Here is a 17,900-nt window from a genome sequence, read left to right as displayed (position 1 = left end):
ACACTGAAAGTTGTGATCAACCCTATAAAATGCATCAGTTCTTATAATATTACTTGTTTTCCAATTTCAATGACAGGATTTTCAAAGAAGTTTTATGGAATTAAATGAGTAGATTGCTTCTTGGGATCTTTTCTTCAGATCTGTTTAAATCATTCTTTAGCATCTTAATTTTTTCCATCTATTTTTAAGCAATCTTCCCTCCTCCTGACTTCTAATGCCCATGTTTTTGGTGCCATTTTCATTTTTAAAAAGAATAGCCTTGGAAAACTCTGTAACATTTATTTGCCTGTGCATTTTTCTTGTAGAATTTCAAGGATGGGCCAAGTTTAGGGAGACAGACTAGGTCAGAACCTGCCCATGATCTTGACTACTTCATTTACTGATTCACATCAGGGTATAAGACTCCCCAATTTACACAGTTTTGTCCCTCTGGCCAAATGTGTGCACTGTAAGTTTTTGTCTCAGGAAAGACATTTCTACATTTTATAGTTTCCATACTCTTAATTCAAAATCTTTTAAAATAAAGTATAAACACTTTAAACAAGACCCCACTCCAGAGTTTCTCTTTTAGGGGAAAAAATCTGGAAATTTCACCAATACCTTACTTAACTTACTTAGTTACTTACTTACCTACTTACTTACTTTCTTACTGTAATTCTGGCACTTTTTAACTCCCTACACTTTACAATTCCCTGCCACTTGAACCTGTATCTCTTCATTATCTTCTTCCTCCCTTCTTAATCCATTTCTTTGTTCCTAAAACCAGATGCTGAAAGTGGGAAATATATCTAATAAAAGTAACATAACATTATAAATTACCAAGTTCTTCATTAACTTTCACATAGAATCCAACAGTCTCAACAGACTTCCTCTCTTCGTTCTTTACTCTTTTTACTTTACATATTTTGTATAGTTATAATGCAAATAACTCAATATCTTGGCATTATTTTCCACACAAAGTGTTAATAATCTTTAGGTGAAACAAAAAAGATAACATTTGAGAACATTCTGATTCCAAAATAAATATATCTTACCTTTACAGCCTGAACACTGAATAAAAAAGTTGATGAGGTCAAGAAGTGCTATATCTCGGTCATGCTTGTAGGACTCTATCCAATCATCTACTACTGACTACAGCAAGAAGGGGAGAAAAAACATTAGCTTTTTCTAACATTCTAAGATTTAATTCAGATCAAAGTCATTAAGATCCAACAATAAGTGGCATCACATTACTTCAATAAATACATATTTGTATACCAAAATTCACATTTTAACAATAAAATGAAATCAAGTTCAGTAAATCCATCACCTGATTATACATAACGATGATCCATCGTCCTTAACTTTTGAATTAAAAGAAATCTGAAAACGGTAGGACCCAACTTTATAAACTGAAATTTCTTAGTGATATTATAAACATCTTAGAAAATATTAAAATAGTTGACAAAAATATTGCACTAAGTAGTATCTAAATATTTACAATGCTGGTGGAATGAAAACTTTACAAAATTTTTAAAAAGAAGAAAATGCCTGGGTCAATGAGGAAATGCAAATAAAATAACACTTTTTCTCGAGTGAGTGCTAATAATCCCATATTGATAAAAAAGAGAAACTGAAGGCTAAATAAACACCAAAAGAAAGACAGTTCATGAATCTGGAGACCTAATGTTGTTAGATGACAGTACCCTCCAAACTGATCTACAGACTCAATGCCACCCCTATCAAAATGCCAGCTGATTAACTTCTTAGCAGAAATTGGAAACTTGATCCTAAAATCCTTAGGGTAATGCAAGGTATACAGAATAGTCAAAATAGTCTTGAAAAGAGAACAATGTCGGAGGACTCACACTTCATGACTTTAAAACCCATTACAAAGCTACTGGCATAAGGACAGTTATGAAGATTACTGAAATAAAATTTCAGGTCCAGAAATAAATCCTTAGACTGACAGTCATTTGATTTTTGACAAGGATGTTAACCCAATTCAACACAGAAAAACTAGTCTTTTCAACAAATGGTGCTGGGACAACTGGACATCTGTAAGCAAAACAATGAAGTCGGACCCTTTCTTACATCATACACAATACTTTACTGAAAATGGATCACAGACCTAAATGTAAGAGCTAAAACTATAAAGTACAGAAGAAAAATTTCATAATCATGTTAGGCAAATCGTTCTTCAATATTAGACCAAAGGCAAAAGATGAAAGAAAGAATAAGTTTGACGTATCCAAAATTAAAACTTTGTTCTTGAAAGGAATCCATTAAGAAAGTGAAAAGATAACCCGCAGAATGGGGGAAAATATTTACAAATCATGCATCTGATACGGAATTTATGCCCAGAAAGATAAAGAACTGTAATTCTGTAATTTTAAAAAGCCAAATAACCCAATTAAAAATATAGGCAAAGGACTGGAATAAGTGCTATATAGAAGATACACAAATGGCCTATATAGCACTTGCAAAGATGATCAATGTAATTGGCCACAAAGGAAATGGAAATCAAAACCACAAGAGGATACCACTTCACTCCCACTAAGATGGCTATAATAAAAAAAAGTAAAGACAATAACAAATGCTAGCAAGAATTTGGAGAAACGGAATGCTAAACCACTGCTAGTAAAAATGTAAAATGGTGCTGTCACATTGAAAACAACAGTATGGTAGCTCCTCAAAAGGTTAAAGAGTTAAATGACCTTGCAACTCAACTCTTAGGTATATTACCCAAGATAAATAAAAACAAACATCCAAACAAAACCTTATTTAGTAATAATCATATAACAGCATTATTCACAAAAGTCAAAAGGTAAAAACAAACTACAGGTACATCAAGGGATGAACAGATAAACAAAATATGGTCTATCCATACAATGGAATATATTATTTGGCAATAAAAAATAATGAAGTTGTAACACATGCCACACCATGGATGAACCTTAAAAACATTATGCTAAACCAAAGAAGCCACTCAAAAATAATCATATATTTGTATGACTTCATTTATATGAAATATCCAGAATAGGCAAATTTATATAAAGTAGATTCATGGTTGCCTAGACTTTCAGTCCAGAGAAGGCAATGGCACCCCATTCTAGTACTCTTGCCTGGAAAATCCCATGGATGGAGGAGCCTGGTACGCTGCAGTCCATGGGGTCGCTAAGAGTCGGACACGACTGAGCGACTTCACTTTCACTTTTCACTTTCATGCATTGGAGAAGGAAATGGCAACCCACTCCAGTGTTCTTTCCTGGAGAATCCCAGAGACAGAGGAGCCTGGTAGGAGGCCGTCTATGGGGTCACACAGAGTCGGACACGACTGAAGCGACTTAGCAGCAGCAGCAGCAGACTTTCAGTCAGGTGAGGAGAAAGTGACTGCTAATGGCATGAGGTTTTTTTTCTGGGGATGGAAAAAATTCTAAAATCTGACTGTGGTGATGGCTGCACAACTCTTGTGAATGTACTAAAAACCATTAAATGTACACCTTATAACAGTGAATTTCATGGTTTGTGAAGTATATCTCAATAAAGTAATTTTTTTAAAAAAGAAGAGAACTAAAAAATAATAGTAGTACTGAGACCTCCCTGGCAGTCCAGTGGTTAAGACTCTGTACTTCAACTGCAGTGGGAGCAGGTTTGACTTTTGGTTGGGGAACTAAGACCCCACATGCTGCACAGCTCAGCAAATAAATAAAAGCAGTACTATATTCCTTTGTGGACAGAAGAGGAAATCACAAGACAGATAAAAACAATTTTTAAATAAAATTTTAAAATTAGGGTGATAAAAAAGTTAATATAAAAATAAAAACTCAGGAAGGAAAATGTTTTAAGTTAAATACATACGGAATCTGAGTATGAAGTGAATTAATAAAATATATACAACTTGATGTACAAAAAAAGAAAAAGGAAATATTATTTAAGAATTATCTGGCTCATGGAGATTGGACATTTTCTTAAAAAATGTTTAATTTCTAGATTTTTGTCTTTTTCTATACTTTACAGCAGCTTGTGTATGTCAACCAACTCAATTTATGAAAGAAACGTTTTTAAGATGATTCTCAAATATGATACAAGCAATAAATATCAAGAGAATATATTACGTGACTATGGAAGTTTAAAAACATGGCCCCAAGTTGTTTGACATTGCTCCTCAAAAAGAAGTGAAGTCTATGTCCCCTTCTCTAGAACAGAGTGCAGTAAAAATGACGCTTCCAAGATTAGGTCATGGAAGGCTATTCAACTTTTGCACTGGGTTCTCGCAGCCCTATGGAACTAGACACTGCCTCTCAGTACAGTCTTTCTACCCTAGAAGCTACTTCTTACAGTAAAGTAAGAAGCCAAAGTCACATGGAAGGACCATTTGTAGGTACTTAATGACACCACCCTTATGTCAGAAAGTGAAGAGGAACTAAAAAGCCTCTTGATGAAAGCTAAAAGAGGAGAGTGAAAAAGTTGGCTTAAAGCTCAACATTCAGAAAACGAAGATCATGGCATCTGGTCCCATCACTTCATGGCAGATAGATGGGGAAACAGTGGAAACAGTGTCAGACTATTTTTTTGGGCTCCAAATCACTGCAGATGGTGATTGTAGCCATGAAGATAAAAGACGCTTACTCCTTGATAGGAAAGTTATGACCAACCTAGATAGCATATTCAAAAGCAGAGACATTACTTTGCCCACAAAGGTCCGTCTAGTCAAGGCTATGGTTTTTCCAGTGGTCATGTATGGATGTGAGAGTTGGACTGTGAAGAAAGCTGAGTGCCGAAGAACTGATGCTTTTGAACTGTGGTGTTGGAGAAGACTCTTGAGAGTCCCTTGGACTTCAAAGAGATCCAACCAGTCCATTCTAAAGGAGATCAGTCCTGGGTGTTCTTTGGAAGGACTGATGCTGAAGCTAAACTCCAATACTTTGGCCAACTCATGCGAAGAGTTGACTCATTGGAAAAAGACTCTGATGCTGGGAGGGATTGGGGGCAGAAGGAGAAGGGGACGACAGAGGATGAGATGGCTGGATGGCATCACCGACTCAATGGACATGAGTTTGGGTGAACTCCGGGAGTTTGTGATGGACAGGGAGGCCTGGCGTGCTGCAATTCATGGGGTTGCAAAGAGTCGAACACAACTGAGCAACTGAACTGAACTGAAGGTACCAGTTCTAGGTGAGCCCAGCCTTCAAGTCACTCCTGACTAGGCACCAAACATGAATAAAGAAGTCTCCAGATGATCACAGTCCCTGCTTTTGTCACCTCCAGGCATTAACGCTATCTCACCTAAGACCCCAGGCATCATGGATGGAAGCATAGAAGAGACAACCCTATTTACCTCTGTATGAATTCTAGATCCACAGAATCACTAAGCATAATATAAAAAAAATGGTTGTTCTTTTACATCACTTAGTTTGGGGTGTTTGTTATGCAGCAATTGATAAGTAGAACAAGGGCTATTCTCATCAATAAGGATACAAAAATATTTAGTGAAATCTTACAAAATATCACCATGTCTTATCAAAAAGTTATTCATGAAGCTCAAAACAGAATTTATACTAGAATTTATATAAGGCCACTGTAATGAATACAAATACAAACAGTAAACAATACAAGCTATCATGATGAAATATATTTAAAAATTTAACCATCAAATTGTATACTAAAAACTCATTCAATAAAATTCAACATCTATTATCTAATAGAACTAGGGGCACATGCATGATTTCTTCTTTTTAAAGAATTATTTTAAAACTTACAGTGAGTCCTGTACTTATTCACTCTCATTTATAATTACCGAAATAGGGATATCCTAGGGATCCCTGTTGGGCTGCCATCTATGGGGTCGCACAGAGTCGGACACGACTGAAGCGACGCAGCAGCAGCACCAGGGATACAAAAAAATGAATAATACACAGTCCCTGATCTAGGAATTAACCATCTAGAAGCAAATTTGGACATGCGCACAACTGTAATATACTGAAAAGAGAAAAGTAAGAAATACGTTCAAGGACAGAAAGAGATAGAATCCAAGAATGTTCCCCACTAAAAGAGTGACATTTGAATTAGTCAATCCTATGTGATATGGAAGGGAGAAAAATAAAGACTACTTCGGGCAGGAAGAAAACAAAAAGCAAGGTCTAGGGGCAGAGAACATACAGTGGCTAGAGAACAGCACGGATGCCATAAAGAAGCCAGGGCTGGGCTGTTAGATAAGGAAGGACTCTTAGAAGGTTGTCAACAGAAGACTCTCTTGATCAAATTTGGTGTTAGAAAGATAACACAAGTGGGAGTGCACAAAACAAACTAGAGGTGGAGAGATGATTCAGGGAAATCAATGGATACTGTGGATATACTACGTTTAAGGGGGAAAGCACATTTAGAAGACAAATGGCATAAAGGTACAATCTCAACATATGACAAACCATAAGCAACACAAAAATAAGGAAAATGTTCACTGATATACCATTAACAAAAAGAAATATAAAGCTATGCCAAGTCACTTCAGTCGTGTCTGACTCTGTGCAACACCATAGACGACAGCCCACCAGGCTCCCCGTCCCTGGGATTCTCCAGGCAAGAACACTGGAGTGGGTTGCCATTTCCTTCTCCAATGCATGAAAGTGAAAAGTGAAAGTGAAGTTGCTCAGTCGTGCCCAATTCTTAGCGACCCCATGGACTGCAGCCTACCAGGCTCCTCCATCCATGGGATTTTCCAGGCAAGAGTACTCGAGTGGGGTGCCATTGCCTTCTCCAATATAAAGCTAAGCCCTCACATTTTCTATTAATTTCTGATGTGCCAAAAAGTTAAAAAAAAAAAAAAACCTACAAACTAGACAAAAATAGAATAGCCTAATTAGGTGTAGATATAAGTTGAGATTTCTGATGGTAACAAAAATGACAAAATATCAGAAAGAAAGATTAATGCATTTAACCACTTAGAACAAAATATTACAGACAAAAAGTACAATATAAATATAAAAAGGAAAGTAACGAAATGGTATACAATATGACAGAGATAATTTATCTCTTCAATAAAATTAATCCAAAATGGGAACTAGAGAGGGGAGGATAATTTTTGAAATTAGGGAATGACTAAATAAACCATAGCACAGTAATATAAGACATTATTTTTTTAATGTGTACACAAAACAATAATTTAAAATATTAAGCAAGAAATAAAATCCACATCTTAATTACAACTATATGAAAGCCAACCATATATGAATAAATGAGTTAATTCAAGAAACTACACTGCACTATACAATTGGTGATGGTTCAAAAGCTAACAATCCCTTACATGTAAAAAATTTTTATTTATTAGCGTCAATTAATATTTTATAATAATTTCATTAAACATGTATATTGAGTATAGTGTTGATTCAATTTTAAAAAACCACATGGGTATACAGCCAAAAAGTTTCTGTTGTCATAAAATTATGAAGAAACAAAATTAGGATAATTTGACATGGGTGACTCTAACTTTGTACTTCTGTGCTAAGAAACAGCACAAGTAATAAAATCTGGAATAGACAACAGTGATCAAAATAATTCACTCAAGTGGATAGTGATTACATTAGGTCACTCAACCAAGAATTCTGTATGTGTAAAGAATTTCATGTTTTAACAGCCACTATATAAATTCAGAGGAAATTGAAACATCACAGTCAGGGTTTATAGCAGCATATTTTTTGACCAAATAATTTTTTGTGAGATGCCATTAAAAAAATAATACAGAAGAAAATGACTCAAGACACAGCTTAAAGGTCTTATGTCTGAACTGATAGATTCCTAGTTTCCCGACTAGTTTGTTGCTTTTCTATAGTAAGTAGTGTGAAAAAATTTTTTTACATATTAGAAAAATCAGGAATATATTTTATATAACTCACTAAAGTTCTCAATGTACAAATGAACTGGGAAGAACACAATAAACATTACCTGCATAGCACTCTTGCCCATTTTAACAACTTCAAACAACATCATGTTTTCCACTCCATTCTGTTGATGATGACCATTCATTCGGTTTGGACCAGAAGGAGGTTTTCCTCCTCCATTTCCACCTTTGCCCTTCTCTCCTGGACCTTTTTTGCCTTTTTTACAAGTCTGCATAAAGATACAAATTGATTAAGTTATTTCCTTATCCTTGAGAATTCAAAATAAAGCTACAGAAGCAGCTGATAGGGTGCATAATTATAAAATACTCAAACCTGACCTAAAGCAGAGTGCCATACACATGTCATAGTAAAATTATATGGTTATGACAGCCTCTTTGTGGTACCAATTTTTTTCACTTATGCTGCCATATACCTCATGTAACACTGCAGTTTGGAGCACAGTCTCTGTAGATTTGACAGACTACTGGGTCTCAAATTTCTACTCCTGTTAGCTGAAGGATCTTCAGCACATTACTTAACCACACTGTGCTTCAGAGAGATTTTCTAATTTGCAAAGTGAGGATAAAAGTAAAAAAAGAAAAAAGTGCCTACTTCATAGGATTGTTGCTTTAGGGTACAGACTGTAGTGGGCAGCAGCAATAACAAAACTCTGTGAAATAATTAACTTGTAATTAGTTCAACATTTTAACTTGATAACTATCGTTAGTCTTATAAATCACTGCACTGAATTGACAATTCTAAGAAGTTTGAATGGGTATATCAATCTCATTTTTGTTCTGGGCCTTCCCTTCAACACTTATTTATCATGAAAATTCAATTAACAAATACTATGGAAGTGAAGCCCCTTTATAAGAAAGTTGTCGACGTTGGGTGTGGAGACTTCATAATCAATGAAACAGTTGCCCACATGCCCCAGATATAAAACACCTCCAATTTATACATTATTTTTAAAAAGTCCCTCCCCATTTCAGAGTTCTCTTTTCTAAAATGCCAGAGTTGTATTAAAATCTTTACAGATTAGAACAGATGATTGATGGTCTCTTCTAGATCTACACATTTCTATGATCTAGAGCAAACTTTCTGTAAAGCATCAGACAGTAAATACTTTTAAGGCTCTGCAGGCTACGTTACTGTCTCTGTCACATATTCTTTACCTTTACTATCCTTAAAAAATGTAAAAACCATTCTTAACTCATGGGTAGTATAAAAACAGGCCACAGTTTGCAGATCGCTGGTCTACAGCCACTGCCACTGACTGTATGTTTCCATGCTTTGTTCTATAAAGGGCTCTTTCTCCTTCAAGAATCTAAAACCACCCTACTCTTAGGAACTACTTCAAATCCCTTCCTAACCAATGAGAGATACTACTTGTTAATTTACCTTATTTTGTTAATGATATTCAGTCTTTGTGAACCTAAGTCACTAATTCCTAATTGAAGAAAGAAAGGCTTTTGTCCCCAGCAAAAAAAACAGAAAAAATTTCAGAGATAAGGGTAAAAGAAAAGTTCAACTACAAAGTGTATACTAGAAAAGTATAAAATGTTCATGTTAATTAACATGGAGCTATATATTTGCAATTTATCTATCATATGCCTCAATATTCCCCGTTTGTATGCAAAACTAATTAGTACAATTAAAATGGTTCAATGGATATGCTGTGCTACAAAAAACAATATGCAAAGGCAGACAATATTGGGAAGTACAAGAAGTAAACAAGCTAATCTTGTAGGGGGGAAAACCTATTAAGAAAAGACTATGAGGTAGTATATCGTATAGTGGCTTAAGAGTACCATCTTTTAACAAATGTGGGCTCAATTCCTCAACCATTAAGCTTCAATAGATCTCAGTTTACTGTCTATAAAAATAAGGAAGTTTTCTAATCTACGGGGTTGTTCAAATGTTAGATAACAGGTAAAATTATTAGCACAGTGCATCGAACGTACATGGTATAGGGTCAAAATATGATTACTGTTATAATAAATCTTTGATCTGACCCCCTAATAACCAAGGGCAGTGACTACTCTATTCAGATGCCACCTTAAGTCTTATCCCAACTTGCAAATTAAATCAAAGCCAAAAGCAGAATTTCAGTTTTGAAAGATGGCTACAGAACCAATAAAAAATGATTTTCTAATGAATAACTGTTAACTACCCACTAGAATTATGGCTGTATTTGGATAGTCATGCGTTAACATGTGTATTCATTCACATGTTCTCTCTCATACTACTACTTTTTAAGAGACGAAGAGTGCATATGAAATATGAAACACATGGATTATGTGCACTCTAAAAAGATATTCCAAGGACTAGTTAAATAAATGATGTTCCATATATAAAATGTGATACTATGGGACTTCCCTGGTGGTCCAGTGGTTGGGACTCCGTGCTCCCAATGCAAGGGAACCAGGTTTGATCCCTGGTCAGGGAGCTAGATCCCACATGCTACAACTGAGACCCAGTGCAAATAAATAAATAAAAATTTTTTAAAACATGTGATACTATGACACCATCAAAAATTACAGAGAGGAAGAATTCACTGATAGGAAAGCTTCTGACAACATACCATTAAGTTTTAAAAGCAAATGAAACAGTTTGCATAGTTTGATTCCATTTAAGTAAAATTCTACATGCATGTTTATATATGTGTGTATGTTCATCAAAATGTTTACATATTTAAAATGAGAAATTTTTACTTTGTTCATCATACATTTCAGCATTATTTAGACATTTTTAAGTAAATGTGTCATGAGAAAATATGAATCCAAAATTCATTTTGGCAAAGAAAATGCTGAACAAAAAGAGTCATCTTTTGCACAACGTATTTACACATGCACAGAGTCAAAGGTACTTTCCAAAATAATTTAACCATTCACTAAGTTATCCACATCTCTCAGGCTATCCACTCATACTCTAAACTTGCATTCTACTGACTCAGAACTTCACTTTGTTCGTTTTTATCCTTGACATTATTCATAAAGAGTCACTGTCAATAGTAAACCTCATAGGTTACATTTTTAGGGTACTTCAGAGAAAGAAATTTACCAATTTGCTTTATATTGGACTACTCATGTCAATAAAAATAAAACCAATAGAATACCACATTTTGCTTTAGCATACAATGCTTTATAAAATAAACTACTGGAAATAATGACTTATTAATTCCAACTTTATAGTAGTAGAAGTAGAGAATCAAAAGGTATTTGGTCTAGAAGTCAAAGAAACCACATGTGTTCAAAAGCTTACCATACTTATCAGTGGAAAAAAGCATTTTTAAAAGAAAACAACATCTGAGACGTAACTAAAAATACATATGCATATATATATTCATATGTGTAATTATGAGCTTAAGAACAAAAATAAAGACATATATTCTGTACATACTTTTCCTTTGCCTTGCTTTTGGTTTTTTCCTTCAATGTCTTCAAAATCTGTGTCAGAAGAAAAATGTGTTTCTGACTCCCTATGACAAAAAGATAAGCAATTATTTAAAAGCTGTCTTAGAAATGTAAATGGAGTTTCTAAATTTTGTCATATTTTCTAAAAGAAAGGCCAGGTTAACTCATTACAAAACTACATTAGTATTAAATGTAATTAAGATGCTTTTCCAAAGTATCATATCGTAGCATATTACCAAACATATAAAATTATATAACACAAAAACATTAATCTAAAACACAAATGTGTAAACATTTCTCTTGTTAACTTTTAACCGGAATATAAAAATGAAAACAGGGGCTCTCAAACTTCTAACTCTAAGAACTGTGCTGTTCTATTAGAATGGCTGGTTTCATTTTTTGATTCAGAGATCATGGTGCTCAGGTAAATGTATTTTAGCACTGCTGCTGCTGCAAAGTCGCCTCAGTCGTGTCCAGCTCTGTGCGACCCCATAGACAGCAGCCCACCAGGCTCCCCCGTCCCTGGGATTCTCCAGGCAAGAGTACTGGTGTGGGGTGCCATTGCCTTCTCCGATATTTTAGCACTAGGTATGAGATAACCTTTATTAGGTAATTTTAGCAATATTAAGGCTCTTATGACCTTTCCTACATCATCCCAAAATATTTAAAAATCTAAGTGTAACATATATTTCTGAAAGACTATACATGAACATTTTTACAAACTAAATCATTTGAAACGGAGTAGGGAAGTATGCTAACTGATGAAAATCTTTTATAAAGTAAAAAGGTAGTGAGCTAGTCAAGAGAACTGTTTCTAGTTAATACAGTACTAGCAAACTGTGTGACCCTTAACAACTGACAACCTCTCAATCTTCACATTTACAAATAATATTTATGCAGGAAAGAAGGAACTCTTTGAAGTCTCTTTAATCTCTAAGACACCAATTTATAGTTCTCATTTTGCCCCTCATTTTGGAGTAGAAGGGATGCTGTATATAATCCATATTTTCTAGGGCATAATGGAAGTGTGCATATGTGCTTAGCTCAGTCGTGTTCAACTCTTGCAACCCCAGAGACTACTGTAGTGTGCCAGGCTCCTCTGTCCATGGGAGTTTCCAGGCAAGAATACTGGAGTGGGTTGCTACTTCCTTCTCCAGGGGATATTCCTGACCCAGGGATGGAACCCAGGTCTCCTGCATTGCAGGCAGACTCTTTACCGACTTAGCTACGAGGGAAGACCAAGGGATAATGGAAGTAAATCAATTTAAATATACATGGGTGATGCTTCCTATATATGTAAAACTGGGTCCATCTATCTAAATAGTAGTAACATACCCACCCTTAAATGCTTAAAGCAAGGCATACTTGGTATCTGGGTCACTCACAAAGGCTTTTAGAATTGAAAAACACATAAAAGATAAAAGTTGTACCATTTTCAATGTGTAAAACTATTATCAGTTTTGTTTTTAAAATAAATAGAATTCAAGTGAAAGGCTATATTTCTAAAGCTGCTGCTGCTGCTAAGTCACTTCAGTTGTGTCCGACTCTGTGCGACCCCATAGATGGCAGCCCACCAGGCTCCCCCGTCCCTGGGATTCTCCAGGAAAGAACACTGGAGTGGGTTGCCATTTCCTTCTCCAATGCATGAAAGTGAAAAGTCAAAGTGAAGTCGCTCAGTTGTGTCTGACTCTTCGTGACCCCATGGACCACAGCCTACCAGGCTCCTCCGTCCATGGGATTTTCCAGGCAAGAGTACTGGAGTGGGGTGCCATTGCCTTCTCTGATTTCTAAAGCTAGTCTTCTCTAATTAAACTTCTTCTATTTCCATTTTTATTGCTATAATAACCAGTTGTCCAGAGGCTGTGAGTTAGGAATACTTTTAATAAATGTAAAATAATGGCTAAGGTGTTAGCAGGGTAAAAAATTACTATTTATAGCACTTACCTACAAAGTTATGTAAGCAATGTATTGAAGATACTGGCAATCCTAACTATGTCCTACAATGCTGCGAGGAAAATAGCCTGTAATAAACACCATTTCCCATAGTTAATGCACCAAAACCTGAATGACTACTTAACATTAACCCTGAAACTCACACCTCTTACATCTTAAGACTGCTGTCATCAATAATCTTCCCACATGCCTAAATGGCTTTGCAAAAAAAAAAAAAAAAAATCGAAAATGTTTTTAAACATCCTGGTGTGTAATATTTTTTTCTTCCCTAAGACATTTGTGGGACACTAGCTCCCTTAGAAAGCTCAGCAAATGCTCCAAGTCAGCAATCACTAGTCTTTGCCAATATTCCAATGACCAAAGAGTAATCAATGGCTCAATTACACTCTTAATTCTCATCTCCAGGCTATCCCAACTAAAAGAATGAGCCACTACAGGTTTAATTACTAACTGGAAAACCTTCTGAAGAAAACTGGAGTAATCAGGGTGACAGTCTAAAAAATCCCAAACCAGAGAAGAAATATTCTTCTGAGTCTGTCTTTCTCTTTCGCTTCCCTTTGTTTTTAAGATCAAAACAACAACAAAAATCTATCCTAGGTGAAATTACAATATGCTAATATGTTCACAGAGTATACTGGGTTAACCTTTTAGTGGTCTGACACTTCAATTAGTCATCTGTCACAGGAATGAATCTTCCACTCCTTTCTCTTTACCCTGCCCCAACCTCACATACCCAATCAAATACTGCCTAGCTTACCTCCACAATAGCAATTTCCTCTTATCTATTATCCTATTTCCACCTGATGCGAAAAACTGACTCATTGGAAAAGACCCTGATGCTGGGCAAGATTGAAGGCAGGAGGAGACGACAGGGGATGAGATGGTTGGATGGCATCACCAACTCGATGGACATGAGTTTGAGCAAGCTCCGGGAGTTGGTGAAGGACAAGGAAGCCTGGCATGCTGCAGTCTACGGGGTCGCAAAGAGTCAGACACGACTGAGCAACTGAACTGAACTGATTATCCTATTTCAGGTCCTAATTACTCAAGATAGTCTAATAGTCAATACTCTATAACAAAAACTTTTAAAATTATCTCTACTGTATTAACACATTCAAGAAACTTCATAAGATAATATTATAATAGTCAAAACAAAAATTAATTTTTTTAAGATTATCCCATATCCTCCCTCAAAGAAACTAAAAGAAAAACAAGAAGCTTTCTTCAAGAAACTAAGAAGAGTCGATATAAACTGGGACTAAAATCATATTAAAAAACATGCTTTGAAATACTGGTAATAAATATCCTAGTAGACTCAACAGTCTGAAAATGATAAAATTACTTTTTAAATGAAAATCTATAAAATATCAAAAGCAGACACCAGACACCAATATATATGAGGATATCTGTCGTTTTCAAAATTTTTAGCAACCAGGATCTGTTTTAAAATCAAGTCTTTTAAAGATCCTAATAGCAAACATAGTGTGGTATATGTGTGTATAAAGATAATAGGGTCTACAAGCAGTTTAAAGGTTCACTCTTCACTTAGGCATCTCATGAAACTGGAGCTTAGAATTTAAATCACTACTGCAAATAGTAGCTCAAATTCTTTCCTACATGAAACACTAAAGAGTAATGAGAATAAAAGTTGAGGAAGGCATATAGGCAGCTTTTAAGACAAGGGTAAAGAAAATACCTATGTTGAAATCACTTTATGAACCAATGAGCATGTAATTTGTTTTTGGAAAAAAAAGGAGAGCATGTCTTAACCTCCTACATCTGTTTCAGTCTGTCACTTGATTTTAAACAGAAATCTGACAATCTGACATTACATCCTAAATGCTATTGCATGGTATATATTCCTTACTAATGAGAACATGTAAGAATTTCATGACACCCCCTTCAAAACAGTTGTTATTGTAAAACCAAGTATGGACTCGAAGAACTGAACAGCAAAAATAATAAATTCTCCAGTATCTAAATTACAAAATAAGCACACTACAAAAAAAGGCATGGAATTACTATTACAGAATCCAGTAAGCACTGGTATAAACTATTTCAAAGTATGCATGCTATCTTATACTGAAACACTGTATCTTCTCAAGCAGAAGTAACTTTAACTGAAGTTAATACAGTTCCCATTTTGTGGAAAAAACATGTATTTAGAAATTATCATAATATACTTACTGAAGTAGATTAAAATCAGTTGGTATTTCTGGAGCTGCTATCATTTCTTTATCATCTTCTGTAACGCCCCAATGTCAGAAATGTAGTCATATATTTATGTGGGTAAAATGATGATTTGCTTCTTTCTTCTAAGGCAGACAATTCCTTTAAAAAGGATGGGGGGTGGGGTATAAGAAATGCCATATTTATTATAAACACACCAAAAATGTTGGGAAGGGTATATACCCAAAAACTAAATTTCCAAGTGTCTGCTAAAGTGTTTTAGTAAATAAGGATTTCTATCCTTTGCATTTGACTGCTTTTTCTAGATCTGGATTTGTTGCAACTGTTGTAGCCCCACAACAGTAACAACAAATACAAAGAAAGAAGCTTCTATTACAATTATTTTTTAGAATTTGTTATAATTCTCTAGTATGGCTTAAAAAAGACAGATGCCCTAACTAGAAACACAATGTGACTTTTACTCATTGTAAAATCTTTATGACAAGTTTCAACCGTAATACAAAATGCCTAAAAATTCTCTAGCTTTTGCTTATGATGTATAGTTAAAAGGAGCTAATTTTAAAAATCTAAGATATAATTTTGAAACATTTTAAAAACAGATTCTTCTATCACAGAAAAAAAAAACAGAGATCCAAAGCCTGTTTTTTAATAACTAACTACTTCATGATAATACCACCTGCATTTAACAGGAAAACGGAAAAAAATGTTAGCCCAGATTGATCTATTCCTTCAAGGAACTTATAATCAATTTAAATACCAGTAATGTCATATGAACAACAGATGAATACATTTGTGACCAAACTAAGCCTGGCCATAGGAAGATGCAATTTCTCAGTAAGAGGGTGATCTAAAAAAGCAAATGAAAAGCCTATAAAAGAGAAAATAGGCTGGGTCTGAAGCTCTTAATCTTATGTATAACTTTGTTTTAAAACTTTATGCTTTTATTTCCAAGTGAATCTTTTACTTGGTGGCCACCTAAAGACTAAACATATCAAATAATTAATAAATCTTCAAATACCACATAGTGATGAGAAGTTCGTCTCATGAATGCTCTAAATTGAAACTGATCAATTTTTCCATTAATTTTAAATCTCTAAAACACATCATAAATGGCTACTAATATGTAATTGTATATCAGAGTTGAGACTCATCATCACATGTAGGATACACTCCAGCCTCCTAAAAATCCCAACTTATTTTATTATTTTATTTATTTTGAGCTGTGCTGGGTCTTCATTGATGCATGGCTTTCTTCTCTAGTTGCAGCAAGCAGGAGCTACTCTCTAGTTGCAATGCACGAGCTTCTCATTGCAGTAGCTTCTCTTGTTACAGAGCACAGGCTCTAGGTACATGGATTTCAGTATTTGCAGCATGTGGGCTCAGTTGCTCTGTGTCATATGGGATCTTCCCAGACCAAGGACCAAACCCATGTCCTGCATTGATAGGTGGATTCTTTACCACTGACTGAGCCACCAGGGAAGCCCCCAACTTATTTTAGAAAGAAAACTATTTTAAAAAAAGAGAACTATTTTGATGTTTATTTAGTGAGTTGGAGAGGTATAGAGTTAATCAGTTCTAATCAACACATCATCTAGATGGCAAAATGGAAATAAAGACTTGCTGTGTCTGTTTCCCTACCTGCCCCCACCCCTTCGTTTGAACACTTTATAAAACCAAACTCCGTGCATTCCCTAAATATTAATACACAGTTTTTAAGCAGACTTTAAAGACAGTTCATAAATGTATGCTCCCAAGGGACATAAAGAATGACTCAGCTCTGAAAAGCAGACAGCATTAAATAAAACAGGCTTCCCTGGTGGCTCAGATGGCAAAGAATCTGCCTGCAATGCAGGAGACCCAGGTTCAATCCCTGGGTCAGGAAGATCCCCTCAAGAAGAGAATGGCTACCCACTCCAGTATTCTGGCCTGGGAAATCCCATGGACAGAGGAGCCTTGGTGGGCTACAGAACATGGGATCACAAAGAGTCAGACCACGACTTAGCGACTAACACTTTCACTTCACTAAATAAAACAGGTATTGTATGATATACTATATTCCTCTAAATAACACAAAATTAATTTCTAGTGTATAAGAAGTCTTGCCAGGTCAAATTATTTTGCTCAAAGTAGGGCGATACTAACACATATTTGGTAATTAGAAACCAAAGCAAACACAAAAGAAAAACAGAATTTATAAAGATGTAAATCTCCCAGACAAGGTATCTGTATTTTAAAAAGAAGCATTTTCCCATGGTCTAATAGGTTTAGAAAAAAACTATTAAACTAGCCAACTCTCTATCCCAGTGAAACACCTGCTTTTTAAAGTTTCTAAATATTAAAAAATCCATCCATCCAAGTAAAAGTATCTACCATGTGTCAAATGTAATGGTGATCACTAGGTGTACAGTGATGAACAGGGGATCAATGATCCTTGCCCTTATGGAACTACCTGTAACAGTAAGACAAAGCACCTATTGCCACTTAC

General features: G+C 35.2%; 1 protein-coding gene across 5 annotated transcripts in view; it reads right to left on the bottom strand.

The window, feature by feature from the left end:
* STAG2 (stromal antigen 2) overlaps window positions 1–17,900 on the bottom strand; it is a 130,397-nt gene that overhangs the window by 66,337 nt on the left and 46,160 nt on the right. For all 5 annotated transcript variants that reach the window (XM_025276230.3, XM_025276231.2, XM_044937211.1 and 2 more), the window contains exons 2-5: window positions 15,413–15,556; window positions 11,259–11,337; window positions 7,921–8,085; window positions 1,035–1,131 (exon numbers count right to left, since the gene is read on the bottom strand). In XM_025276230.3, the coding sequence (XP_025132015.1) occupies window positions 1,035–1,131; window positions 7,921–8,085; window positions 11,259–11,337; window positions 15,413–15,456 (385 nt within the window). In that variant the 5' untranslated portion in view covers window positions 15,457–15,556. The remainder of the gene's footprint in view (window positions 1–1,034; window positions 1,132–7,920; window positions 8,086–11,258; window positions 11,338–15,412; window positions 15,557–17,900) is intronic.

The sequence above is a fragment of the Bubalus bubalis genome, chromosome X, assembly GCF_019923935.1.
Source record: "Bubalus bubalis isolate 160015118507 breed Murrah chromosome X, NDDB_SH_1, whole genome shotgun sequence".
NCBI classification, from domain to species: Eukaryota; Metazoa; Chordata; class Mammalia; order Artiodactyla; family Bovidae; genus Bubalus; species Bubalus bubalis.
This window is presented reverse-complemented; position numbering and strand designations above follow the sequence as displayed.